This window comes from Priapulus caudatus, unplaced genomic scaffold, assembly GCF_000485595.1.
Source record: "Priapulus caudatus unplaced genomic scaffold, Priapulus_caudatus-5.0.1 Scaffold1107, whole genome shotgun sequence".
In the NCBI taxonomy this organism is placed as follows: domain Eukaryota; kingdom Metazoa; phylum Priapulida; class Priapulimorpha; order Priapulimorphida; family Priapulidae; genus Priapulus; species Priapulus caudatus.
Window position 1 is genome coordinate 39,741 of NW_014578168.1, and position 10,894 is coordinate 50,634.

The window sequence follows — 10,894 nt, forward strand, 5'->3', positions numbered from 1 at the left end:
TACTAGAGGCATGATGATCCTTGTATAGTTTTGGACTTAACGTGTTAGGTTGCCGATGTCACTGAGATGGTTACATGATAGATCAAGTATGCGCAGGTTCACAAACTGAAACATCATGGGTTCGATTCAGTGTTCTGATCGCAATGACAACACTTGGTTGGTCGTATACTAGCAGCTGAGTTCTAATTATTAGTTTGATTGTTTTTACAGCAGTATTATAAAGCGTTAGTAAATTACCGATACCAACAATTTAATTATTAATATTAATATTACTCAATTAATATAATTAAATGTAACTATCTATTTGTTGTTATGGTATAATTGCTCAGCTAATTATTATAAAATAAAGTTATATTATTAATATTAAACTAATAATATTGCAGCATGTAGCTGTTTATATACCTTGACCAGGGAGGGCAAATTTAGTCAATTGGCAGCAGCCAGTTGATGAGGAGACACCTACCCCTGCACTTCACTTTTCCTGCTGATCCGTCCTTTGTTGATTTTAGCACAAGCTAAAAGTTGACAATTAGCAGTAAGTTACTAAGTAGAAAGTATTAAAAAATACAAGTCTACATGCAAACCTGAACAACGACAAGAGCGCTTAGCAGGCGTCTGGGCCCATCTGAGGTCTGTCTGCTTCGATTATAAACGTAAAATTTCTGTCGGTGAGTAAGTACCACATTTTGTTTAGGGAGATTATGCAGACACGCAGTTGCGTAGAACAGTCATTGCTTAGGACACCGCCCATACGCAGAATTGGAGGGTTAGGGAGTGATGTGGTATGGTGAGCAGCAGGGGGGTGGGGGAAGCGTGCGGGGAGGGGGTGTGGGAGGGGAGGGGGAGGTGTGTCGGGGAGGTCTGGCGCGGCTCTATAGCAAAAGCGCGCTGAACGTTTCTGCTCCTTTGTTAAACGCGTCGGAGGGACCAGTCCAGCAATCACTATGTTTAACCCTCCTCTTGAGGGGTCAAAAGGTTATCAGCACTTTACTTCTTACACGGTCAGTGGGAAGTCATTTTCATGGTCCTTTCAATAGCCATAAAAATGGTAGGTACGTCTAGTGGAAACAAAAAAAGTTTTTCAATCGCTCGTCAAGTACCATGTTCCTCAGAAAAATGCTTCTAAAATTGCACCTGTCACCATTGGACCTTTGCACCTTTGTGAGCTCAATTTCCGGTCACTGCGAATGATGGTTTTCTACCATGATTGCAGTTTTACACCGGACAAGTCACGGAGCATAGTCGAGCCATTTTAGATTTGTGCCCGCCATTCTGCATTTCCTCCCTATACCTTATGTTAAGAAGTGAATGTTCCCCCTTATTTTTAATCCTCTTGAACCTGATTGACTTTGACCCCCAGACTCTTTCTGACATTCCCAACTCGTTTTCGGATTACCCCCACGTCCGATATCGTGACCTGTACTCGGGACAAATTTGCCGGGTTATGTAAGGACTTTGTGCCCAACTGTATGACGGTTTGGGTTTCGGCCCCCGGTCGACTGGTTACGGACGGAGACGGTTTATAAGCGTGTATCGAGGACTGAGCCGCACGTTGACAGGCCGCGGCACAGGGCTCTTGACGAGCAGTGCTTCGGTGTCGTTCTGCGCTAGGCGCATTGGCTGGCCGGTAGATTCGAATACCAACGGACGATCAAGCGTTCTTACAAGCTAGCATCTGGACTATGTTTCAGATGAGGCTAAAACTAGTTACTTTTTAGATGTCCAACCCTATTTCTTACAACACGGTTCTTTTTCATCTTTCCACATAGGCCAAGTGCAAGACACAATATTCACATAATTCATAAATATATTAGAATGTCAAAAAAAACTTGGGTCGCGGCTTTTTTCGTGGGTCGGTCGGAGGGCAGCAAACATACAATTTTTTAAGGATGGCCTGAAGTTATCAGAACCTTGTTCTGGTTGTTGTTTCAGGATCCATCGTGTCGGAACCGTACTAACGTCGTGTAAGTACCTGAGGATGCTGAGGCTGGACCATAACTACATCGAGAGGTTGGAGGAGTGTGAATTCGCTGGACTGAACATGCTCAACTATCTAGACATTAGCAACAACAAGATAAAGTCGATTTATGTACGAAGCGTTGTTATTATTTTCGTGGGTTATAATCTATTTAATGTTTACCATCGTCCTACAGTCGCAATCAATTCATTCAATCTGTGGATTATTTTTTCGGGTTGAATTTACACATTAATTAAATTGTGTCGACCCTAACCCTTGTTTTCCTAACTTCTCTACAGAAATGATTAGTAAAGACTTCCTTCTCTTATGAAAGCTTGGTGTAAGTGGTAATCGTGGTTAATGATATGGGGATTAGTTATTATATCCCTCTTGTTAAATGTCATTGTGGTGTGACTGTTGTGTTTAGATCAACACATGAGGCATGGCATGTGAGTCACTTATAGAAACGCAATATCTCTGTGTTCTTTGTTGATGTGAACAGGCTCTCAGAGTGCTACCAAGCCTGGATGATCTGTATGTAGCGAGGAATCGAGTCACTGACCTGATAGGAATTTTTCACTTCAAACGTCTGCAGGAACTGGATATCGCTCACAACCGGCTATGTAGCTTAGATGGCTTCCAGGGGCACATGAGAATTACAGTACGTATATACAACACAATTCCTGGTCGATTGCAAGTATGACACATGGCAGGACCAATTACAATTATGAGATCATAACTGACTGTAAAATATGATTTTATTCTCGTCTGGAATTTCATGTTTCTTCTTATCTAAATCAGTTAACGGTCAGCTACTGATATGTAGTATGTACTTTTCCTGCATGTGATATTGGCATGAACCTACGTATATAGTCTATATTCATTCCATTATACATTCAATTATTTACCTGACATGTACCACATATTATTACAATCACGTAGTGAACTATCATAGTGTATATTTCGCCGAAATTAGCGTGAAGATGTTTCGATCAATATAACAATTGCTGTCATGAGATGGTCCCGTGGCTGCCTCGTTTGCGCAAGTTTCAGCGTGTTTTCAGATCTTGAGGCTGTCTCACAATCGTCTGTCGGATGTCGTCATCGCTGCGAAGCTTCCGTCGTTGCTGGAGCTAGACATCTCGCACAACCGACTGCACTCGGTCGCGACGATGCGAGATCAGTTCGTCAACCTAGAGGCTCTCAACGTGTCCCACAATAGAGTTAACTCCATGCAAGACTTGGTGAGTCGAACGCAGACGCGCACGCCATCACGATGGTGATCTGATGGCTATGTATGCTGATGAACACTCAGGGAGTTGTGGTGTGTGGAGTCATCAGCAGTTATATGAATTATTACTATGTTATTGTTATTACCATGTTATTCGAATGCGACTTATGAACCGCAACATGCACGTGTGAAATGGTGGTTTTAAGTAAGGAGTTTAAATTCAGATGACGTTGTCTTAAATTAAAGTATTTATTGAAATGCACACGGTTCCATTTGCGTAACTGATAATTAGCATTGTTAGGTAATTAATTAATGATCTTGTCAGGTGACTTTGTGAATTATTTTCAGAAAACGTTGGCAGTGATGCCCAATCTAGTGGAGCTCTCAGTCAAGGGAAATCCTGCTGTAAAGGGGCTTACACGAAAAGCTCTTTTGAAAGCTATACCGAGACTGATGGTACTAAATCAGGTATAGCGATCTTTATTTTTCACTGAGGGATTAGTTGGTAATGGTGTTTTGTTTGTTCCTGTTTAAATAATTACAGCAAGTGAAATGAAGTGTAATGTGTAAGAATGACGTAAGTCAAGCATTTTGATTTACACCTCCTCCTTTCACATTGCTCATATTTACATAGATATAGATGAGTATGAATCTTAATATTTGCACTGAAAAACATCTCAATTCAATCTTATAATTCAAAGCTATTAGTTGGCATTCAGTTGCACTGCCAGCCTAGGGTTTCCTTTGTTACTTTAGCAGTGATGGGTAGTTTCACTCTCCTGGTTACACCTATTTAATTCATGCTTATGTTTGCAGAGAATTGTTAAATCGAACGTGGCAGCTTGGAAAAAATCTACCAGCGACATGGCTTCTGACGTATCAGGTATATTTTAGGCATAGTGATGTTGTTTCGTTATATTAAATACATTAGTGTGTTCTTTCCATACAGGTAACAACTTCCTTGGTAGCAAATATTTGTTTTATGTTAAAGCTAATGATGAGAGTGGAAAAGGGAATGGTGAAAACAATAATCATAAGTCATTACAAGAAGTAATTGTTTGTAAAACATAGGTGCACACCTAAAGATGGTAGCAGACGAAATAGACACTTTGGAGGAAACTACCTTTGCATATAAGACAGCTCTGGAGCACAAGTAAGGAGATACAGTATAATTCGTAAAATTTATCCAAAGCATAGATAGCACCTGTCATTTAAATTGCTAGTTTTTCCCCTTCAACGTGCATGCACGTACATATAATATTAACTCTGAAATGATCTCACGCCAAGTTCGCAGTCAGTTAGCCACAGCTGCTACTAAAGCCTAAACGTATATGTGCGACGATGTTATCACTCAGAATCACGAGGCTGAGGATCGCAGCAGCAACTCTACCTGGCCCTCAGCCACGCCCGGAGATGGAGGAGAAGCCAGAAAGCCTTCCTCGCCTCCGATCAAGGTCACAGATGGCCCGCAGCTTCCCGCTGTCGTCCAAAGATTCGATGGAGTTCAATTTTTAGGTACTTTATTAGCACCTGATTGTTTGAATCTGTTCGCCATTCTTGACATGTCTTCCGTGCGAGGGAGCCAAACAGTGTTCGTGTACGAGTGCAGAACTGTTACAGCTCTGGCAGCTGTTGGCATCACTGAAGCTCTTAGCAGAGTTGCACTCTGATTCTTAGCATGCCAAACCTGGTGGCCATGTTGGTTCTGCTGATCAATAGAGGCAGTTGATACATGCGAGTTACATTGCGGATTTGTATGGGGATGTATCCTGGAATGCACGCTGAAAGTGTGCAATGTCTGTAGTATGAGATTACATAGCCATGCTAATGTAACAATTCATACACTATCCTGTTGTTACTGCCGGTGGTGAAGGTAATCAACATGAACTAGAGTATTGGAAAGTTGGCTACAGAACAAGATTTATTTAACTTGCGCAACTTTATACACTGGCTTAAATGACAGAGGTGTTAACATGAACCACCTAAAAACAAAAGGTATGGGTTAATAAAGTGCTCTCTGTGCAGAGATCACTTCTGGATAGTAGAGTCTACATCTTTTCTGTATTGGAGGGAAGAGCGCAGTTGAAAGTTACAAGTTTTATTATTTGTGAGAACTGACATATACATTATCCATTCTGCATAGACAAAGACAGTACAAAGACATTCCATTGACATAAATTTAATTACATTATTGAAATCCATCCTTAATCATGAAATGAGCTGAGCATACCCTGTAGAGATGAACCTTGCATATTGTCTGCACGTGGTCATTTCTAGCAAAGTTTCTTGCAAATAGAACATTTATATAAAATAATCTAAATTGCAAAGATAATCGTTATTTCTAGAATTCTAACACTTGTCAAACGCAACAATTATAAAACGCTATTATTGGTTACATTTTATTTGTTTTACTGGCCATGCCTGACTCTCTTGCTCTCAGCTTGAGTTTTCACGCTTTTCCTTTGTAAAAAGTTACAATGAACACAAAAATTATTGCTTAAACATTGTCATCAAACAAATAATGGAATGTAAGTTCATTGTTTACAATTTAAGGTGTCTATACGTTACTGATCGTATGAGCTACATAGGCCTGCATAACAGTTTGGCATATTATTATATATAATTTGCTACTATCAAATGGTATAAAATACTGTAGTACAGGTTTCAGGGGAAAAGTGAGTATGTGGACGTCTGAAACATATATTTGTATATACACAGACAATATAAATATCTCGTAAGCATGCTCGTTTATTCTTTGTGATATGATTTCGCATCATTAAGCTACACTGACTAGCACAAGAAATATTACCATTGTGCTTATCTCTAGTAAAATGTTCTAAAAACTAAAACTCTGAAATTGAAAGCAGGCCTATCTAGCCTAAGCACGTTATCTAAAACTTCCAACTACATTAAATATCCAATAATGAAGCAGGACAAATTCACGTAGATTGCATCAGCAGCTTTCAGATCTGATATCAAAACTGCCGTTCATAAATGGAAAGTGATTCATCCCTGCAATGGTCTACTTCGTCTTATCTCTAACTAGATTAATTCTCTGTACTAGAGACTATTAGAGTGTTTTAAAAATACTTATCAATTTGGAATTTTTATTGGTTTCCAACTAGCTGTCATATATTCGAAAGAAGACACATATATTAAAAACAGTTCACAACGAGGCACTCGTATGCTCTGCATGCTGTACAAAGGTGTCTGTAAAAATATTAGCACAATGTTATATCTTTTAATAGAGCGTCACGTAACAGTGAATATAGAAATTGCACAATGACACTGTTCAAAATACTCTGACATAATTGATACTATTAAAACCTCTATTTGAGCTACGAGTCAAAAATTAACTGCACTTTTAAAATAAAACGTTGCGCCATCGCTGCGTAGAAAGAATGCAGATATAGCGCTGCATTTGTTTGCTATAAATCTACAGCATCTTTGAAAGACTAAAAGCAGAACTACTGTAACGTCATAGCATGAAAATATATGTATACTATTTACATATGTAATACATATGTTCATGCTAATAGTTAATTGCAACTCTATTTATTGCTCCATCGAATGTAATCTAAAAACTAAGGGTATTGCCAAAGATTATTTGTGAGTTATATATAAGAAGCAAGTTTGTTACAACTGTGTTAGATGCTAGCCTGAGCTGCCACGTATAGATTACATGCAGTAATTTAGCAATTATATTTGACTATATAAATTGAGCACAATCAAGATTCGTTCTCGTTATAGAGAACTTCTTTGCATTGTTAGTTTAGCTGAGAGAAAATGAGGCTGGAGTAATTATTACTAGCAATTAATAAACTCATTTAAATTGCCAAAGGTAATATTTCAGAGGTTGTTTTTAATGTCTCTGCATATTCTACACAGTTACATGGTGTTACCATGAACGTGCATGTACTATAAAGCCATAATCTTTCTCTCGCTAAATGTTTTGGCGATAGATATTACAACTAGTTCATTAGTTTTATTGCAGCAGCTTGCAAGCAATGAGATTTAGAATTGCAGAGGCTTGGAACACAGATGCAGATATTTAGAGGTGCATTATCTCTTAACGCAATCATTGTATCTATATTTCATCATGTAGCAGAAAGCAATGAAATTGTGCTCTCATAATTCTGCGTTGCCTGCTATAATATAACTGCCGTGGATACAGGATGTGTCCGAAGCAGGAAGTCGAAATTAACTTTCAACATTGCTCGGCAAAGATTGCGTGGGATTGCACCTTTAAATTCACGTGCGATCTGCTATTAGTAAGTTATTAGTCGGTGTTAGATAGATCAAGGAAATATAATTACAGTGTTTAACTCTTACTCAGTGTATCTTGGCTGAAGAACCCTGTACAAAAACAGGAGGCAGCATTGTTAAAGCATTCAGTTTATCACAACAATCATATCAACAGTAAGCAGCGATCGACGATGTCATCGGCATATAAATATTTCCACCTGGAATTAACGTCTGCGTTTCTGAAGTAGAACCTACGGTAAACTAATGAGTATTCAAACTGATAGGTTCAAAAAGTTCACAAATTGGCATTTTCGCACGCGAGCTAAATACGCAAGTGTGGCAGTTAGAAGTAACAGGGAGTCCCACGAGTTACGAACATCCGTAGCTAGAGAAGAGGCGTCTATTATGCATCTTAATGAGTGGGAAAGATGTGACAGCACACGAAAACCAAACCACAGATAAGCGCACAAAACCCCGCTGCTCTCTGCTGGGTTTCATGTTCCACGTGAGATATTCTGGAATTGTTCATCTTTGTAACTTTCGGAACGATGCTCCGTTATGTATCTCAAGACATATACGGATGCACCCTACGAATGCGAACGCCACATGCGCACCAAAACTGCATTTTTTAAAGTGAGCTTCGATTTTTGATCGACATAGGTTTTTGAAGAGATCATGTTCGTAACGTCACGGGGGACTCCCCGTGTTGTGGGGACCGCTAGAGGCCGCTGTTCATTCACTGTCAGCGTTAATGTGCTCCATGCTGGCCTGGTATTCGGGCGGAGTGAACTCGTCGTCGTCGTCATTGTTTACAGAATCGCCGCCAGATTTGAGTGTCTGTAATAGCACAAAGTATTGCTACATGCTACGCGGCGCATGCAAACAGCAGAGAAGCTTGAAAAGTCAGCAGGGTACGTAGGTGACTAGGGGGTTAGTAGATGCAGGGACGAGTATAAGAATGAGGTGCAGGTTAAAGCGCCAAGGTCTTAGCAGATGGCAAGGAATAATAACGAATTATTACTTCCAGCAACGATAGCAAAGATTTTATAGATGCAGGGATAATAATGACTTATTACGTATAGGAACGAGAACAATGCAGGGAAGAGAAGGATTTAATAGATTCAGGAAAGAATAGTGACCTACATGCACGGATATGATCTAAAAAAATAATTGAGCACGGCATGCTCATGCATAGATAGAAAACGAGGAAGGTAATAAGCGCGCAAAGTAGCGTCTTTGGTATCTGAAATGACCGATAAAATCCAGTGCATCCACATGCCTTGATCAATCCCATCTGGAAAATATCGATAGGAGCCATAAGAAAGTTCTAATCGTATGGTATCGTGCGTCATAGTTACCTTAAGTTCCTCGCCATCCTCGTTTACACCCTCTTCTTTGAAACTCATCCGCTTCAGATCATCTAAGTCATCCTTTGTTTTCCTCTTGAAGAAGCCAAACTGCAAGTTGAAACCAGACTTTGAAGCTTAGCTGATAATCTTCAGACACATGCAACTGTTAAATTGACTACGTCACGAATTTACTATGGTAAAATTTGTAAAATTTTTGTGGCCATTTTTTTACATTAAATGTAAGAACTAACGGGGCTAAACGTATCGTCAAATTCTTACCTGATAAGATTGTTTCTCAACTAGTTAAAAATCCAAAAAACCTGGACGATTTGATATTAATGTTCCCAACATTAATTGCTTGCTATGGGCTATGTATGAGTCACGAGTGTATGTTCACATCGAACAATATAGTAAAACAGGAAGTATAATGCAGCAATTTAACCATAAAAAGTGAACAGAATTACTTATATTTTGTGAAAAAGTGGAAATATTTTTTTCTATTTTTACTATTTACGGTGACGTAATCACTTTATATGTTTAGAAATCTGAACCAGAATTGCTATTCCTCAAACAATCACACTAACCGACTCCCAAACCACAGATACACCATGAATCCTAGCCCCTAACCCCTACACAAAATATGCACGTTTGGTGCAGTTTAAGGCATAAACATCCTATAATATAGGATCCTTTATATAAGGATAATCCAGTATATAATCCCTTATTATCAAGAGTCCATAATGTAGGCTATTTCTGGTTCGAAGACACTGCGTCTCGAAAGATAATTGCACACAGAGGAAGCCCCTTACCTTGACTAGAAGACAGAGGACGCCCTTTACCTTGACTAGGAGACACAGATGAAACCCTTTACCTTGACTAGGAGACACAGAGGAAACCCTTTACCTTGACTAGGAGACAGAGGAAACCCTTTACCTTGACTAGGAGACACAGAGGAAACCCTTTACCTTGACTAGGAGACACAGAGGACGCCCTTTACCTTAACTAGGAGACACAGAGGAAACACTTACCTTGACTAGGAGAAAGACGATGATTGCGAGCACGATGATGCCGGCGAGGATGGACAGTAGGTAGATCCACCAGGCGACCGGTTTCGCCTGCTCCTCGATAGCAATCTCCGTGACGAGCGCCGTCTCGGCGATGGCAGCATCCGGATAATTAGTCATCGGCTGCACGACATTGCTGGTAATCGTCACCTCTGCTGCACTCTGCAGGCCGACGCGCTTCACGTGCGGCTGAAACAAGAGAGCATTCGCACCCGAGTAATGGCTGCTGGTAGCGAGTAGCGGTCGCCTCCATAGAAAGGACACTCTTTCTGTAGAGGACACACGTTTCTTTAAAGTGGCCGTTATACAGAGAAACCACCTCTATAGAAAGGAAAGCTGTCTGCCTGTAAATACAACGATTACACGAGATCACAAAGAAGCATTAATTTAAAATAATGAGAGCTTAATTTGTATGTGTTTCTTAAGTGCTTACCCTCATGTCAAGGAAAGTAGACTCCTTGATTCTGCCAGTGATACGGATGTAGACATTCTGATTGGACAGTAATGTCGCCAACTGGCATTCTATTGTTTCACAACGAACGGTGGTGCAATTCTGCAGAATACAATTAATATAATTAGCATGCGCTCCATGAAATCGCTGCTTCATTACAGTTATAATTTTGATTGCGTAAAATGACACTACGACAATACGAAATCAAAAATTCGTTCAATAATTCTTAGATAATAGGTTTCAAATACGTTCAATAATTCTTAGATAATAGGTTTCATATTCGTTCAATAATTCTTAGATAATAGGTTTCAAATACGTTCAATAATTCTTAGATAATAGGTTTCATATTCGTTCAATAATTCTTAGATAATAGGTTTCAAATACGTTCAATAATTCTTAGATAATAGGTTTCATATTCGTTCAATAATTCTTAGATAATAGGTTTCAAATACGTTCAATAATTCTTAGATAATAGGTTTCATATTCGTTCAATAATTCTTAGATAATAGGTTTCAAATACGTTCAATAATTCTTAGATAATAGGTTTCATATTCGTTCAATAATTCTTAGATAATAGGTTTCAAATAATTCGTTCAA

General features: G+C 39.3%; 2 protein-coding genes across 3 annotated transcripts in view; one reads left to right on the plus strand and one right to left on the minus strand.

The window, feature by feature from the left end:
- Positions 1–1,938: 1,938 nt before the first annotated feature.
- LOC106815408 (internalin-A-like) lies at positions 1,939–7,396 on the plus strand. 2 transcript variants are annotated; one of them, XM_014819863.1, is made up of 7 exons: positions 1,939–2,089; positions 2,460–2,618; positions 3,022–3,201; positions 3,537–3,656; positions 4,005–4,071; positions 4,260–4,341; positions 4,544–7,396. In XM_014819863.1, the coding sequence occupies exons 1-7, from the start codon at positions 1,979–1,981 to the stop codon at positions 4,701–4,703; spliced, it is 879 nt and encodes a 292-aa protein (XP_014675349.1). In that variant the 5' UTR covers positions 1,939–1,978; the 3' UTR covers positions 4,704–7,396. The 2 variants fall into 2 exon arrangements, with proteins under 2 accessions (XP_014675349.1, XP_014675350.1); XM_014819864.1 differs by lacking the exon at positions 4,260–4,341 and having other exon boundaries at positions 4,544–4,650.
- Positions 5,352–10,894, minus strand: part of LOC106815407 (integrin alpha-9-like) — a gene marked incomplete in the record, with an annotated part of 20,873 nt that continues 15,330 nt past the window's right edge. The window contains 4 exon segments of the mRNA XM_014819862.1: positions 5,352–8,270; positions 8,792–8,890; positions 9,811–10,035; positions 10,280–10,399. Of these exon segments, the coding sequence (XP_014675348.1) occupies positions 8,166–8,270; positions 8,792–8,890; positions 9,811–10,035; positions 10,280–10,399 (549 nt within the window).

Bases quoted from the DNA above. Each gene is read 5' to 3' on its own strand.
- LOC106815408 (XM_014819863.1), top strand. From the start codon at position 1,979: ATGCTGAGGCTGGACCATAACTACATCGAGAGGTTGGAGGAGTGTGAA. The intron at 3,657-4,004 runs GTATAGCGATCT...TTATGTTTGCAG, and splicing joins GACTGATGGTACTAAATCAG to AGAATTGTTAAATCGAACGT. The intron at 4,342-4,543 runs GTAAGGAGATAC...GTTATCACTCAG, and splicing joins AAGACAGCTCTGGAGCACAA to AATCACGAGGCTGAGGATCG.